The 18,635-nt window shown below is 40.8% G+C and overlaps 1 protein-coding gene across 1 annotated transcript in view; it reads right to left on the reverse strand.

Moving 5' to 3' along the window:
- The window catches only part of snx29 (sorting nexin 29), a 591,176-nt gene that overhangs the window by 465,296 nt on the left and 107,245 nt on the right, over window positions 1-18,635 (reverse strand). The window contains exon 11 of the mRNA XM_078240877.1: window positions 18,423-18,505. Coding sequence (XP_078097003.1) covers window positions 18,423-18,505 — 83 coding nt within the window. The remainder of the gene's footprint in view (window positions 1-18,422; window positions 18,506-18,635) is intronic.

Here is an 18,635-nt window from a genome sequence, read left to right on the forward strand (position 1 = left end):
AAACGCACAATTGAGTGAGATGAAACATAGTTGCATGCCAGACTCCCTAGATAGTGAGCTACCAATCTCAGGCAGGCAGTCACAGGGAGGTGTTTAATTATCACTAAATGCTTCACCATGGGTGAGACAAAAGAAAAATTAAATCGGAGGCAGAGAGATCCACGGATGCTCTTCTGCATTTCTAAATGGCTCGTCAACAGAACCAAAGTGGCCTACCTACTTTCCAGTCAAGGATCATATACAACCAAGATATACAGAAGAGGAGAAGCAATGAAAAAAATACAAGCACCTTAAAGATATGGAGGCAAAAACAAACACAGGAGGGAAGAGGAGAGGAATGAAAAATAATAAATGTTCTACTGCAGGGTAGAGGTTGCCAGTTGTATCAATATTGAAGACACTGATTTGATTTGATTTATTATTGTCACATGTATTAACATACAGTGAAAAGTATTGTTTCTTGTGCGCTATACAGACAAAGCACACCGTTCATAGAGAAGGAAACGAGAGAATGCAGAATGAAGTATTAGTCATAGCAAGGGTGTAAAGAAAGATCAACTTAATGCAAGGTAACTCCATTCAAAAGTCTGACAGCAACAGGGAAGAATCTGTTCTTGAGTCGGTTGGTGCGTGACCTCAGACTTTTGTATCTTTTTCTCCGACGGAAGGTGGTGGAAGAGAGAATGTCCAGGGCGAGTGGGTCCTTAATTATGCTGGCTGCTTTGCCGAGGCAGTGGGAAGTGTAGACAGAGTCAATGGATGGGAGACTGGTTTGCGTGATGGATTGGGCTACATTCACGACCTTTTGTAGTTCATTGCAGTCTTGGGCAGAGCAGGAGCCATACCAAGCTGTGATACAACCAGAAAGAGTGCTTTCTATGGTGCATCTGTAAAAGTTGGTGACAGTCGTAGCTGACCTGCCAATTACTGGATTCACATCTCTTATATGCCCAAAGAGATCGGATTTGAGATCTTTAGATGTGTACACTAAGTTTCCCATGGTGGGCTGGTGATGGCTCATCCATCTTGGATTATTCTTACACATGTCCAAACAGGCAGTACGGTATTAAAGGACTGGGAGCTGTTTGTGTGCCTGTGATACAAAAGACAAAGCTTAAAATATCAAATAAAAACACCAGTCATTTTTATAAGTTGGCAAGTGATGATTGATTGAACCTGTGGCACTGGGCCTACTGCTGGTATCATTCCCATTTTAAAAAGCTGAACTCTACCTTCACCCAGCATGCAGTTCCTCGACCCTCTCATATACACTTCAACAATTCTCAGCTGAATCGAGATTAAGTATAAAAAAGGCAAGCATCCTAGTGGCTGATGTATAATATTTACACCGGCTACAAAGAATTCCGCAGTTTTACTATCATACTTATTGAGACAAAATGGTCTAAGGGAAAAAAAGTGAATAAAAACTGAATGGAATTTACACCAAAAAAGTAAAGTGCCTTCTTAAATTGACACAAATTGATAATACATATCATTTCTATATCATTGGCCTATCTATATAATTTCATTGAGCTTTAACATAGTTGTTCAACGCCCCTCTAAACGAACATAATGTGAAGGCGTAATGTTCCTGCAATTATTTTCATTGAACAAGTTCTGAAACTGCAAAGATTTAGCATGAATCGGGTGGCACTGCAGCAAACACAAACAAAATACAATTCTGCCACCTTGTGGTTTTCTTGCCACAACATTCAAGCACTTGATGCCACCAACTAGAACGTCTTCTTAAGATTGCCACCTATCCTGGACAACGTGACTGCAAGTTTTGTAAAACTAACTCGATACAAAATTTCACAATCGAATTTTAGTTCTTTGCACAAATTCATAACTCTAATTCCATCTCACTTTCAAATAAATCCTCATTTAAAAAATTCAGGGACTGTCGTAACAAATGTAAACTAATCAGGCAACTGAACTTTGACCTTCCAAATGCAATACTTTGAGAGCCGGTAAATAGATTTTTTGGTGATTTCTGTCACGAACCTGGCTGATGATAATTGCGAGGGTGTCCCAACATGTAAACACTGGTTCGTGGTGGTGTATAGTTTTGTCTATAGGAACAGTGTAATAGGCCACATGTGATACCCAATGAGAACAGTAACCAGCCCAGTCGTAGTATCATACTAATTAAAGACTATTTATTACAATACAGGACTATGATAATCTAAGACAGTTACATACAAGACTACTTGCTAAACACACCCACACAGTTTAAGTAGGAATTACCCTTCTGATCCAAAGTATATTTACAAGACCTGAACTCTTTCAGGACTTCCCTCTGACAAATACATGGATAGGATGGGAATAGAGGGATATGGCCCCTGAAAGGGTAGGGGGTTTTAGTTCAGTCGGGCAGCAAGATCGGTGCAGGCTTGGAGGGCCAAAGGGCCTGTTCTTGTGCTGTAATTTTCTTTGTTCTTTGCCCAAACAACATCCAATCCAACAGATCTATAAGTAAAGGCCAGTTTATAGTTACCACACTGTCTACAATTGAGTAATTATTCTGGGGAACATCTCTTCTTGGTTCAGCAAACATACAGTTTTAATTGCCTCCTCAAAAGGTAAACTGCACACTTGCTTCTGGTCTGCTAGCTAGCTCCGATGCATACGGCACAATGAGTCAATCGTCAAATCACCTGGTTCATTGAGCCACTGGAAAGTTGAGAGAGTGTTCTTCATCCTGAACGGCATCACCTTGAATTGACAAACATGGAGCGTTCCTTTGCCCTCTCAGTCCAAGGAACTTGCCAAAGCCCTTTAGCAAGTAGATTTTTGTGATAAATTTTGACTGTCCAACACTTTCAATGCAGTCTTCCAAATGTGGAATAGGGAATGAATCCCTCTTGGCTACGGCATTTACCCACATGTAATCCACGCACAATCTCTGCATTCCATTGGGCAGCAGAACAATAGAGGACTCCAGTCACTATAACTTAATTGAATAAAATCATTTTGGAGCATATACTCAATTTCCATTTGTCCTGTGATAATACAGCTGGATGTAACCCATAGGGATGATGTTTGATTGGAGCGGTGTCCCCCACATCGACGTCATGTGTTGCTAACCCTGTTTTACCTCAGTCTCCAGATCTTTCTTTGGACAGAGATGCATTCAGTGATACTGTGTTTCTCCAGGGGGAGCACTTTTAAAGTCTTCACTGAGGCAATCAACCCAGAATCAGTTATTTAATATCAACATCAACCTTTTACACTATATTCGTCCTGCAAAAACCATGGAAAAACTAGGCCCAAAGAATGAATTGTAACTGTGCTTTTAAATGAATGTTACATCATAATGACTTCTGACCAACTATGTAGCCCTGAAAAACTCATTTTAAAAATGCAGGAAAATCATTCACTTCATTCCATGAACAAGTTTTAATGATTACTGAAATTTGTTTTCAAATTAAAATCGTTAATGATACTTCAGCTTCTAACTTGAACACATGCACATGTCCCCATCTTTATTTTGCTTTCTATAAAATGATTAATAAGTGATTTATAATTCAGGCTTTTGTTAAGAACCCCATGATGTTAAATACATCATACACCATGGGCAGCACAGTGGTTAGCACTGCTGCCTCACAGCGCCAGGGACCCGGGTTCGATTCCCGGCTGAGTCTGCATGTTCTCCCCATGTCTGAGTGGGTTTCCTCCGGGTGCTCTGGTTTCCTCCCACAATCTGAAAGACGTGCTGGTTAGGTGCATTGGCCATGCTAAATTCTCCCTCAGTGTACCCGAACAGGCACCAGAGTGTGCCGACTGGGGGGTTTTCACAATAACTTCATTGCAGTGTTAATGTGAGCCTATTTGTGACACTAATAGAACATAGAACATAGAACAGTACAGCACAGAACAGGCCCTTCAGCCCACGCTGTTGTGCCGAGCTTTATCTGAAACCAAGATCAAGCTATCCCACTCCCTATCATCCTGGTGCGCTCCATGTGCCTATCCAATAACCGCTTAAATGTTCCTAAAGTGTCTGACTCCACTATCACTGCAGGCAGTCCATTCCACACCCCAACCACTCTCTGCGTAAAGAACCTACCTCTGATATCCTTCCTGTATCTCCCACCACGAACCCTATAGTTATGCCCCCTTGTAATAGTTCCATCCACCCGAGGAAATAGTCTTTGAACGTTCACTCTATCTATCCCCTCCATCATTTTATAAACCTCTATTAAGTCTCCCCTCAGCCTCCTCTGCTCCAGAGAGAACAGCCCTAACTCCCTCAACCTTTCCTCATAAGACCTACGCTCCAAACCAGGCAGCATCCTGGTAAATCTCCTCTGCACTCTTTCCAGCGCTTCCACATCCTTCTTATAGTGAGGTGACCAGAACTGCACACAATATTCCAAATGTGGTCTCACCAAGGTCCTGTACAGTTGCAGCATAACCCCACAGCTCTTAAACTCCAACCCCCTGTTAATAAAAGCTAACACACTATAGGCCTTCTTCACAGCTCTATCCACTTAAGTGGCAACCTTTAGAGATCTGTGGATATGGACCCCAAGATCTCTCTGTTCCTCCACAGTCTTCAGAACCCTACCTTTGACCCTGTAATCCACATTTAAATTAGTCCTACCAAAATGAATCACCTCACATTTATCAGGGTTAAACTCCATTTGCCATTTTTCAGCCCAGCTTTGCATCCTATCTATGTCTCTTTGCAGCCTACAGCAGCCCTCCACCTCATCCACTACTCCACCAATCTTGGTGTCATCAGCAATAAATAAACTTTATTTATGCCCATAATAAATAAACTAATAAATAAATAAACTAATAAATAAACTTTAAACTTTACAAGGGTATCTCAAAACATAGAAGGGTAACTTGGAGCATCAGTTCTTAGTGGTGTACATTTTCAACTTGGTATAATGTGAGGAAAGATATGCAAATCACTGAGGAACATCTCATCCTTGTTGTAATCAATTAATAAAGAATATTTATTAACTTAAAGGAAATGCACAAGAAAGACTACAACATACTACAACAGTGTATTTAATTACAATAATGGTTTTACACTTACACACACACACAGAATCTTATGAAGTTAACTCTGTGCCTCGCTATCTACTTCCTAAACTCTGAGAACTGCCCCTTTTCCAAACAACATCCAATATTATATAACTCTATGAGCTCAATCCAGCATATAGTTATCACCCACAACTTGTCTTCCAGTTGCGAAAACCTTTCTTCAGTTCAGTGTAGCGTTCTTCTCTGTGTTTTCTAAACAGCAGCTTTCAGCACCAACCTGTTTTCAGGAGAACCCGCTTTCCAGCTGGTCATACTTCCCGACCAGCTGTATTTCTTTTCTGCCTCTACTGTTGTACTCAATTACCTTGATATGAATATACAGTCTTTTTCCCTTTGATGGTGTTTGCACCTGAACCATGCTGGGACCTAGTGTTCTAAGGAGAGGAATAACTGGGAAGGTACCAGGATTTTAACTGAATAGCGGGGGGCAAGGGATCAAATTTAGGAAGATGTGGAAATTCAAATGAAGAGACAAGGCAAGAGAGAAAGGTATTAATTAATATGGAAAATGATAAACAGAGCATGACAAGAAGGGATAGAATACAAATCGAAGAGTAAATCAGCAGATAAGGCGAGAGGTTAAAAAAAGGACAAAACTAAAGGCTCTGTATCTGAATGTGCATAGCATTTGAAACAAAGCAGATGAACTGATAGTGCAAATAGAAATGAAAAAGTAAGATCTGATAGCTATTACAGAGACATGGCTACAGAGCAACAGAGATTGGGACCTGAATACTGGAGGGTATCTGACATTTAGGAAGGACAGGAAGTGAGGGAAAAGGTGGAGGGATGGCTCTGTTAATTAATGACTTGCACAAGAGAGCAGGTTGACCCAATTTCAAGAAACCAGGACGTAGAAGTGGTTTGGGTGAAATATAATAAAGGCAAGAAGTCACTTGTGGGAGTGGTGTACATGTGCTCTAATGATAACTACACAATAGGACAGGGTAAAAAGGAAGAAATAATAGAATGTCAGGAAGGTAAAGCACTAATCATGGGGGATTTTAATTTACATATAGACTGGAAACATCAAGATGGGCAAAAAGGAGTTTGTACAATGTTTCTGGGAAGTTTCTTAGAACAGCATATTCTGGAGCCAACCAGAGAGCAGGTTATACCAGACCTTGCAATGTGCAATGAGGTAGGATTAATTAATGACCTCACAGTGAAGGCACCTTTAAATAGTAACAAGTTTATAATATGATTGAATCTTACATTCCATTTGAGGGAGAGAAAAGTGGGTGTAAGACTGGTATTTTCTACTTAAATAAGTAGAATTTAAGGGTGTGAAAGCAGAGTTAGCTCATGTGAACTGGCAATTTGGGAACGTGGGAAGGAACATAGGAACTGGAGTAGGCCAATCAGCCCATCGAGCCTGCTTCGCCCTTTGATACAATCATGGCTGATCGGTCATTTCAATGCCTTTTACCACACTATCCAATCACCCTTTCTGTTATTGTTAAGTTAAAGGATAGATCAATAGAGATGCAGTGCAGACATTTAAAGGGTTATTACAGAATGCACAGAATAGATATATTCCAATGAGAGAGAAAAAATGATTAGCTAAAAAGGTTAACAATCATATCAAACTGGATGGCCGGCCAGAAGATTGGACAGAATGTACAAAACAGCAAAAAAGGACTAAAAGATTAATAAAGAGGTAAAAATTAGAGTACAAGCTAGCTAGAAATATAAAGACAGATAGTAAAAGTCTCTACAGATTTTTTTAAAAAGAGTTAACAAGGCAAGTGTCGGTCCATTAATAATGGAAAATAGGGAGATGGCAGACAAATTACCTGTTTTTTTGCATCGGTCTTCATTATAGACAACAAAAGTAACACCCCTGAAGTAGCTATAAATCAGGAAATGGAAAGAAAGGAGGAATTCAAGAAAATTACAATCACCAAGCAAGTGTTACTGAGCAAACTATTGGAGCTGTGGACTGACAAGTCCCCAGGTCCTGATGGACTTCATCCTTGGGTCTCAAGAGAAGTGACTAGTGAGATAGTTGATGCCTTGGTTTTAATATTCCAAACTACCCTAGATTCGAGGTAGGTTCCATTGGATTTGAAAATAGTGAATGTAACTTCTTTAAAAGGAGGGAGACAAGAAGTCGGAAACTACAGGCCAGTTAGCGTGACATCTGTCATAAGGAAGATGTTAGAAGTTATTAAAGACGTTATACAGGTCACTGAGGTCAATTCCAGGTAATCAGGCAGAATCATCAAGGTTTTGAGAGAATCACGTTCAACCAATTTATTGGAGTTCTTTGAAGAAGTAACACGGCTATGGATTAAGGCCAGGCTTGTATTCACTGGAGTTTAGAGGAGTAAGAGGTGATTTGATTGAAGCATGCAAGATCTAAAGGGATCTTGACAGGGTGGATGTGGAAAGAACGTTTCTTCTTGTGTTAGGATCTAGAACTAGGGGTTGCTATTTAAAAATAAGGAGTGGCCCACTTAAGGCACAGATGAGAAGTTTTTTTTGTCTCAGAGATTTGAGTGTTTTTAGATCTCCATTCCTCAAAAGGCAGCCTAAGTCTTTGAATACTTTTAAGGCAGAGCTAGATAGATTCTTGATAAACAAGGGGATGAAAGAGAATGTGGAACTGAGGTTACGATCAGATCAGCCATGATCTTATTGAATGGCAGAACAACCTCGAAAGGCTGGGTCTCCTACTCCAGAGCCTAACTCATACTTTTGCAAGTTCATATGTTGTCTGATATTGAACATCACTGATCCCCTATTGATAGCACTAGACTGAAAGTCGAGTGGAGTAGTGGTAACATTATTGGATGGATAATCCAAAGACCCAGCCAATGCTCTTGCACATGGGTTCAAATCCCACCACAGTAGTTGGTAGAATTTAAATTCAATTGATAAACATGGAATTAATAGCTCGTCTGAGTAATGTGGTGATGAAACTATTGGATTGTCATAAAATCTACCTGGTTCACAAATGTTCTTCAGAAAGGAAATTTGCCGTCCTTACCTGGTCAGCCTATATCTGACTCCAGCTCCACAGCAATGTGTTTGACTCTGAACTGCCTGCTGAATTAGCTTGCCCAGCAAGCCACTTTATTGTGCCGAATCACTACAAGTTGAAAGAACTGCAGCAGTTCAAAAAGGCAACTCATCACCGCCTTCTCAAGGATAATTATGGATGGGAAACAAATGCCAGTAACATCCACAACCCATGAAAAGAAATTTGAGAAACAGGGATATCGATACTCCGGAGCCCTCAAAATCCTTGCAGGCAATATTCTGCATGAAAATGTAAAATGTGTTGTTCAAATAACTTTCTGAACCAAAGCAGCAATGGTTTAATAATTCACTCACAGCCAAACAGTAGATTCCCTTGAATGATTGGAAGAACTATCAATCTGTCAAATAGTTTCATGTCCAGGCCTGGTGATGTCTCTCACCTAGGGTCAAACGAAACCACTCATGGCGGTGCCCATCAGTCAAATCCTTTACATTTCAGTTTTGCAACCATACCCTCCACCCACCCCGAACCAAACACTTTGCTCTCCTAGTTCATATCTTTGAACTTATTCCTTGTTATCCATCACTAATTGGGTACCTGTAATTATGTTCCTTGTGAGTCAGAAGATAGGCTCACAACATAAGGCATAGCAAGTCCAAATGAAACACACACCACTGCAGCACAGGGCCTGGACCAATAGGGGAATATGGGGAAGTAGTGGAGGGCGAAGCTGAGAGGTGAGGGAAGGACGGGGGAGAGCACCAATTAGAGCCTGATAGCACTGAATTTGCTGATAGGGAAAGCGTCTATCAGCAGGCAATGGAGAACAACATCAGGATCTGATTGGTGAAGTCCACTTAGAGTGGGAGAACACGGTCTGTCCCAGGTGAACTGACAGCAGTTCGGACAGATATCTTGATTGTCTGGTCTGACATTTCTGAACTTTTTCCCCTGGTAAAGCAGCAGCCTTCCACATTCAGGCAGGTAGCCTGGGGCAACAGAGAGTTTGCCAACCTTCCATCAAAATGTAGACCTGCGAGGCCTTCAGCGAGGACCAAGGTGGTGGCGCTGGCCAACGACTGTTGCAGCGAGCAGCAGACTCTCAACCTCCAGTCGAGGACAGCGGAGGACAAAGAAGGCACATCACAAGGTGAGGTGGGGAGAGGGAGGGGAGCTGGACCAGAGGCAGAGCACGAGGCCTCCAAAAGTTTAAATCCACTTCTGCCTGCACACACTAAAGGGTTTCTGTCCCTTTTTTGTTTCTCAACCCACAATCCATCTGAACTCTCCATCATTGCCCCACACAACAGATGATTCTCTCACTCTCTCTTTTCTTGTCTTTTTTGCACTCCAAGAGAGTACATTATCTATTTCTACCTCTTCATTGGATTTCTCAGACAACTTTTTTGCGATACCTTACCCTTCCAGGATAACCGGAGGTAGATTAGCACTTCTCAGGGCCGGAAATGACAGCCTCAGGCCCATTCTTGAGTTTGCAGGATAAACAACACATGATCCTATCAAGACAGTCATTATCCCACAGGATGTCTTTGATGAGGCATCTTGCAGCATCAGGCTTGTAAATAGCTTGGGCCCCAATCACAAGGTTGCCAATAAGGCCAGTCTTACCGCATGTGGAATTCTAAGAATCTTAACGCATACATTGATCAGTGAAGGTAGGCCATGGTAGAAAACCCCCTGGCAGATTTTTCAACTCGGACATCAAGGAAAAGAAGTTTATTGGACTGCTCCATTTCAAAGATAAATTTGAACGGCACGGTAGCACAGTGGTTAGCATTGCTGTTTCACAGCTCCAGGGACCTGGGTTCGGTTCCTTGGGTCACTGTCTGTGTGGAGTTTGCACATTCTCCTCGTGTCTGCGTGGGTTTCCTCCGGGTGCTCCGGTTTCCTCCCACAGTCCAAAGATGTGCAGGTTAGGTTGATTGGCCATGCTAAAATTGCCCCTGGGATGCGTAGATTAGAGGGATTAGCGGGTAAAATATGTAGGGATATGGGCGTAGGGCCTGGGTGGGATTATGGTCGGTGCAGACTCGATGGGCCGAATGGCCTCTTTCTGTACTGTAGGGTTTCTATGACTTCTATGAACACAGGGTGGAGCCCATTAAGGCATGCATGGAAATTTCTACATGCTGCTACAGATTTAAATACACTGATAATCAATTTAAGATTGTCAGTTGGGCTCACAGTGTGGCACATTTGCATGTACTGGAAGTTATTATGCTATGTTAATACACAGGGCCGTGTGTTTTGCAAACAGAAAGAACATGTACACATAGCGCCTGTTTCTGTTAAACAAGTTTAAAATATGGCCACTTGCTGCTTCATTCCTCAGGGCAACACCTTGACTAATCAGAGTAATCAGAGTCAAACTGTCTGGTTTAAATTTTCAAACAATGCCTGGCAGTTAACCGTCAGTCACCATTAACAGGTGCATTCTCCATGGCAATGCTTCTACCAACCAATCAGCACTTTCTTCACATACAATATAAAGTTGTTATTTCCCCTGACGTTGGTATTGCTGCAATTGCCCTGATGAGTGCAAGACAAAAAACTTGGACAAAATGTCTTTTTTTCCTAAATCGTTTGATAACCAAAGCAACAATATCAATTTCAGAATTAACATCGCAATCATTGCCACAATATTCAACACACACTTTGGAAACTACCGGTAAAAAGTAAAGCCACCTCGTCGCAGATGACCAGAGGCTGTTTTCGCCTTTGAGAGGGGAGAGGTGACTGGCGGTGATTTAACCTGAGGATCACCACACTTCAGGGGTGAGGGGTTGAGAAAGTGGGGCCTTCATGAGTAACCTCAGCCCATATGGGAACTGAACCAACACATTTGTTGTCTTTCTGCATCACGGACCAGCCGTCCAGCCAACTGAGTTAACTGATTAAACTATAAAAGGAGAAAAGAAAGTAGCTAAAAAGGGATACCATTTCATTTTTTGTCGGGTCTAGTTTGTACATTTCAAGATAAAATTAAACAAATAAGACCAAACTTCACCAATGAAAAGTAATTTTCATCGAGATTATTCTTCAAAACATAATTTATGCTTTTCTTAGAAATGGGTCTTTTCACTAAAGTACAAATAAATCGCCTCATGGTATTATCCAATCCACGGAAAATATACTGCTATGTCAACAGTTCTGCAGTCTGTTGTATATTTGAATGAACAGTCCTCCACAAAAGTGGTTTTTATATTGGCATTTAACATTTCCTGGCCTGCAGTTCTGCAGCAGGAGGAGTACATAAACTGAGACCTTGCTTCACATCAGATGATTTAGGATTTCATCACCAGGCAACAGTTGAATTCACTGACAATAATTTTCCCTCAGTGCCAGCTTGGTCATTATGCACAGCAGCCCACCTGATAAATAAAACTGCATGATTCACTCAGCAAAAGTACACCACCTGCCTGCTGAGTCACAAAGCTCCTCAGAAGGCACTGATTACTCATCTACCTGTTCATGTTGGAGGACATCCTGTTATTCAGCTACCAAAACAGAAAAGCTCTGTGCCCATTGAAAAGCAGCCCAATTGTCACATTGTCCATAAGACACATCACATCATGCTATTTCTGTAAAAAGATATCTGAGAGCATTGCACATTGGCCATTTGAACACAAGAGGGCTTTTTCAGTACTGCATCACTTTTTCTGGCAAGCGTTACAACTACATTTCTGCCACGTTTTGTTCCCAGTGGAAACTAGACTAACCGGACAATAAGTAAGTAATCATCAAAAATCAAAACCAAAATTTTTTACCTGTCAAATATGAGGACAGCTCCACTACAAATGATTTCCTTGTAACTTGTAACCAAGTTAAGTGAGTTTGTTGCAAAATTGCAGCATTAACAGCTACTTTCTAAAATGCCAACCACATCTATTTATATTTTAATGTTTAATGTTTATTTATTAGTGTCACAAGTAGGCTTACATTAATGAACACTGCAATGAAGTTACTGTGAAAATCCCCTAGCTGCCAAACTCCAAGCACCTGTTCAGTTACACTGAGGGAGAATTTAGCGTGGCCAACGCACCTAACCAGCATGTCTTTCGGACTGTGGGAGGAAACCGGAGCACCCGGAGGAAACCCATGCAGACACAGGGAGAACGTGCAAACTCATAGGTCCATCTACAACCTATAATTTTTTTTAGTTTGACATCTAGCACGTCCTTCTTGTGCACAAAGCTTAATTTTCTAAGTCGCAATTTCAATTCATGTTTTATACATCAAGGTGTAAGATTGAAACTGCCCGGCTGGAACATGAAGCTACCGGCAACACGTCACATTGCAACTGATGGCATCTCACAAATTGTAGGTGCAGTTCCAACAACCTCCATCCATTTATAGCAACAGCAGAATATCACAAACACATCAGTCATAAAGGTTTACAGCATGGAAACAGGCCCTTTGGACCAACTTGTCCATGCTGCCCCTTTTTTTAACCCTTAAGCTAGTCCCAATTGCCCGCTTTTGGCCCATGTCCCTCTATACCCATCTTACCCATGTAACTGTCTAAACGCTTTTTAAAAGACAAAATTGTACCCGCCTCTACTACTACCTCTGGCAGCTTGTTCCAGACACTCACCACCCTCTGTGTGAAGAAATTGCCCTCTGGACCCTTTTGTATCTCTCCCCTCTCACCTTAAACCTATGCCCTCTAGTTTTAGACTCCCCTATCTTTGGAAAAGATATTGACTATCTAGCTGATCTGTGCCCCTCATTATTTTATAGACTTCTATAAGGTCACCCTTAAGCCTCCTACGCTCCAGAGAAAAAAGTCCCAGTCTATCCAGCCTCTCCTTATAACTCAAACCATCAAGTTTAATATCCTTTCTATAATAGTGACCAGAACTGTACACAGTATTCCAAGTGTGGCCTTACCAATGTCTTGTACAACTTCAACAAGACGTCCCAACTCCTGTATTTAATGTTCTGACCAATGAAACCAAGCATGCCGAATGCCTTCTTCACCACTCTGTCCATCTGTGACTCCACTTTCAAGGAGCTATGAACTATACACCTAGATCTCTTTGTTCTATAACTCTCCCCAATGTCCTACCATTAATTGAGTAAGTCCTGCCCTGGTTTGATCTACTAAAATGCATCACCTCGCATTTATTTAAATTAAACTCCATCTGCCATTCGTCAGCCCACTGGCCCAATTGATCAAGATCTCGTTGCAATCCTAGATAACCTTTTTCACTGTCCACTATGTCACCAATCTTGATCTCATCCGCAAATTTACTAACCATGCCTACTAACTTCTCATCCAAATCATTTATATAAATGACAAATAACAGTGGACCCAACACCAATCCCTGAGACACACCGCTGATCACAGGCCTCCAGTTTGAAAAACAAACCTCTACAACCACCCTCTGTCTTCTGTCATCAAGATGTGGAGTTGCTGGCATTGGACTGGGGTGGGCACAGTAAGTAGTCTCACAACACCAGGTTAAAATCCAACAGGTGTATTTGGTAACACGAGCTTTCGGAGCACCGCTCCTTCGAAGGAGCAGCGCTCTGAAAGCTCGTGCTACCAAATAAACCTGTTAGACTTTAACCTGGTGTTGGGAGACTACTTATTCTATCATCAAGCCAATTTTGTATCCATTTGGCTACCTCACCCTGGATCCCATGACTTTTGTACCAGTTGCCCACTGTTCGTGGCATTGAGAATTAGAGAGTGCCAAGATCCATGTCAATTTTTTTTCAAGAATGGTGGGAAAATTCTCTTTCTTCGTGTCAAGTTGATTGCTGGCACCATATTGTATATTTTTCCAATCACATCTGATTTCCAGTTTGAGTAATAAAAAAGCTCCACTAGCTTCTCCAATGCAAGCTTCACGATCTGACATACATCTCTCGCCATCATCTGCACAAGACTGTTTAAATGAATGAAAAATATCCTGTTTACAGTCACTCAACTTCTAAGTGTACTTGTTTGTCACAATTTTCCACTGTTGACATATAACACAACTTTGATGGCTGTCTGCACAAGATTGTTTATCTTCTTTTGCATGACTTCTATTTTTAATTACTTATGAGACTGGTAACGCCTGCAAAGGCTGGCTCCCAAATTTCTCCACAGGTCCATGCAATGCCTGATTTTATACGAGACTTGATCTCACGATGAGACCATCCCATAATGAAACATTCACAATGCCAAAAAGATGCAGCTGACTGCTACCGGTTGTTATATTGAACCAGTAGGATAACTAATTGCTAGTTCTCACTACACACTGTGCCACTTTGTACAGAATCCTGATTATGCTAAGGACTTCCCTAAACAACCAATGTGCCTAGAAAAGCTACTATAGTGCTTTTTTGTCCATACAATCAACTGCCTTCTGAAATAAAATTTCAATAAAATTCAGTACTATTAATAACTTTTAACAGTATTTAGCAAAGCAAAAAATGTCAAAAAGTAAAGACCTATCTGACAAAAATGAGCTTGAAAATCTCAGAACCTGCCATCAGCAGCTGTTTGAATCATGTTGGCATTAATGGTATGGAAGAATTTGCCACAGGTACGAATACAATACCACAGTTGTCGCATTAAATTCAATCCCCCTGCTTGGGAAGCTCAACGATCAATCCTTTGGTTCGAACTTTTGCTGTTTCATCTCCCCCACACTAAAGAAATAGGCATAAGATGATAGTCTTTTTTGACCAATCCCACGCAATCTAATCAATTATAGATAACATTTTGTTCCTTAAGTTAGCCACGGTAGAACTCAACTTCTACATTGGAGTTTCACAGTTGACATCCAGTTCAGCCATTTTTTCAATAGAACTCAAGTCACTCCTAATGTCTGAAGGTGCTTTGTTCAAGATTGCATGAAAAGTGGACTTGTACACCACCTCTTCATATCTTCCAGTTTGGTGACAAGTAAATCATGCTGGCTTCGAACAGAACCTTCATCGTAGTGTTCAATGAAGTGTATGTTGTTGTCTTGCGCATTCCTTTGTAATCTGATCGCATATCCTCATAACGCCCACCGTTGCAGCCATTGCTCATTTGACGATGTAATTTATTTTGTCTTCATGTGCTTAGCATTTAACTGCCTTATATTTTTCTTCAAATTATTTTTTCTTCCACATTTGATCAGCTGGCACAGACAGAATCAAAGCCCGGAAGGGGGCCATTCAACCGATTATGTTTGTGCCAACATTTTTAAAGAACAATCAAATTAATTCCACTGCACTTCCCTGCTCTTCCCTCATAACAACTATCTCATAATCCTGAAAATCATTCTTTTTCATGTGTATAACCATGGCCCTTTTGAAAGTTACCATCGAGATTGCTTCCGTCAAACTTTCTGAGAGTGCATTCCCCACCATAACAACTTGCTACATAGAGCTCCCTCAGAGTCTTTCACCAATTATCTTAAATCTATGCCCTCTGGAGAGTGTGGCCATGCATCGATAAGGAGAAAGATCTTGAAGCTGATGTAGTAGACAAACTATGGGGACTGACAATGACACAAGCAATAGCTGAATGGATCGTTGTATTAAACAGGATGCAGACAGCAGTGTTTCAAATGATTTGGAGTTGGGATCTTGGGAGTTTGGCAGCAAAGTGTTCAAAAGGTCAATTTTGATTATGACAATGGCATGAATATGGGTTTTAGGAGCACTGGAATGCAGCATTGGAGATGGGCAACACTAAAGGAGCAGAATGTTTTTTTTACTCCATCCTTAAAGCCAATTTTCAGAGTGGACCGGGCAAACCTGAATCCATACCTTGCTTGCTCAAAATCCAATTGAATCCAATTCATGGTCCCCACAAGAGAGACAAACAAAATCCAAGCTGACAAGATAAGACATTGCACCCCCATCTTGGGCTTGATCTGGCATTTTACCTTAGCCAAAAGGCCTAAAGGAGTGGAAATACACTCTTTATAATGGATTGCATTAAAAGCTTGTAGCGCAATTTAATCAACATGTGGTGCCATTGGGTTCAGCTTGAATACACATTTAAGTAGGAGTCAAGAAATTAAATTATTTCAGGATTCAGATCAAATGACTTTGGTCTTGCCAGTTATGAAAGGCAAGGAATTCTGGCTTGTCAATGATCTATCATCACAGGCCAGCAGATAGACATGCAATTGAGGATGAAGGTAAACAGGTGAAGCTGGGCATCTTCCATATACATAAGAAAGGTGAACCCATCTATCATGCATGAGACGGTGCAGTTGTCAAATTAAGCAATGCTCCAAAAACCAAGACATTTTTATTAAAAAATAAATCTTAGCATACGATTTGTCAATTGGACTGCAAGATCCCATTTGCCATGTTTACTCTGCACCATAACAGCATGAAGTTTAGAAAGCTCCAATTTTGAAATTTACAATTTCTGCACCAGCTGAATATCATGGATGTTGGTGTTTAAGTTGACATTTGAAACCTTCAAAAATCGTTCCAAAAAGAGGTGTCAACTCATACAGCAAGAATAAAATGTGAACTAGTGTGGGTGGTTACTATCTTGAAAGGTGGGGAAAAAGATGACACCTGTAATTCATATTAATGCGGCACAGCTTATTGAATGTCTTAATTGTACAAAAATACCTTTAACCACAATGAAAGCATTTTAAAACCCATCAAATTCATTGTCCTTGGCATCTGACACAACAAATTCATTCCGAGTCACTTTGTCCTTGGCACTATCATAAGAATCCCACACTGGATCAGATGTGGTACTTATGGTTTCAGAATCATGACAATTCATGCACTAAAAGCATCGCACAATCTGATGACAAAACCATACAAAACATCAAGTGGGCAGAATCATAAGGAATTAATTGTGAAGGTTTTTTTCTCCATCGACCATCTACCTATTCCATTTGGTGCAAACATGATTCTTAAATAGTTTGTTAAGGCACATGTGTAAAGATTGAACTAGGGATGTTAGACTTCCTGGCATAACTGCAATGTGGGTGTTACTTCCATCTCTTGATCCAATTGGTTATATGGGAAAGAGTCATAGAAATTACAGGACAGGAAGAGGCCATTCAGCCCATTGTGTCTGCGCCGGCAAAAAAAAAGGGAAAAAGAAACTAATCAGCAACCTGGCCCGTAGATTGCAGGTTACAACTCTTCAGGTGCAGATCCAAGTATCCTTTAGATGAGTTGAGTAATTCAGCCTCAACAACCATTTCAGGCAGTGAATTCCAGATATCTAATAAATTATTCCAGTAAGAGCCAGGTTATATGAACCATAAGGTGAAAAAATAAGATTGTTGACACAATGCTAAGAAAGATACAGCCTCAGGCGTGAAGCATGGTTCCAGACAGACAATCAGAATGAATAAGAACTTCTCATGACACATTTGGCAGGTTGGACTGAGGAAACATTTGAAAACATGCTGTAGCTGTGGAGCACTGACAGAGACAAATGGGAGATGCAGCAAATCGACCGGGATGACATTCAATGCTACAATGAACAACTGAACAACTGTTAAATCCAAAGCCATTGTCAGCGTCTCATTACAGAAATAATAGTAGGAAAATGCAAGTGACAAACAAGACTTTGCATATACACAGAAAAAAAATACTGTGCTTCATGAACTGAATGATGGAGTTCGAAGCATTTCCATAAATAGTGAAGAGCTCTCAAACATTTCATCAAGATGTATCAACTACATAACTTAGAACATAAGAACTAGAAGCAGGAGTCGGCCATCTGGCCCCTCGAGCCTGCTTCGCCATTCAATAAGATCATGGCTGATCTTTTCATGGACTCAGCTCCACTTACCCGCCTGCTCACCATAACTCTTAATTCCTCTACTATTCAAAAATTTATCTGTCCTTGCCTTAAAAACATTCAATGAGGTAGCCTCAACTGCTTCACTGGGCAGGAAATTCCACAGATTCACAACCCTTTGTGTGAAGAAGTTCCTCCTCAACTCAGTCCTAGTTGATAACTTATATCAACTAAATATAAGATCTTTATACATCACCAGAATATCCATCTCTATATTCCCCTTCCCCACCACAACACTCCAATCATGTAACTCCAAATGCTCACACTTCTTCCTTTAATGTGCCAAATATGGCAGAGCCATTAGCCAGCTGGGTGCTTCTTTGTGGGATTCATTCCATAAACTCCTCTCTTTTATTTTCTCTTTTTCACTCTAATTCGGAAAACGGCTTGAATCCTAGGACCAACAACCATGGCCTTAAGCGGCCCAAAACTAAATGCCTTGATTAAGAACTCAATCTTCAAATACTGTTACAGAATCCAGACACAATGTACAAAGTTCGTCAAAGGATAGAAATTAACAAATAAATTGTTTTTTTAGCTCCAATTAAATGTAACCAATGAAGATTTTGTGAAGGCACTCACCAACAGTCATTGATTCTGGCACAGTAGAAGCTGGCAAAAGACCGCTAACAATATCAGCTTGAAGTGGAGAAGTAGTTTCAACACTGTGCGAAGACGACAAAGCAAAAGTTCAGGATAACAAAACTTCTCATGAATCATGAGTGCAAAATAAATTCATTGTTTCCTCAATACCAACAGTTCAGAAAACTACAGAAGTCCTATTACATTTGGTTT

This window comes from Mustelus asterias, chromosome 23 (assembly GCF_964213995.1).
Source record: "Mustelus asterias chromosome 23, sMusAst1.hap1.1, whole genome shotgun sequence".
Taxonomy (NCBI): Eukaryota; Metazoa; Chordata; class Chondrichthyes; order Carcharhiniformes; family Triakidae; genus Mustelus; species Mustelus asterias.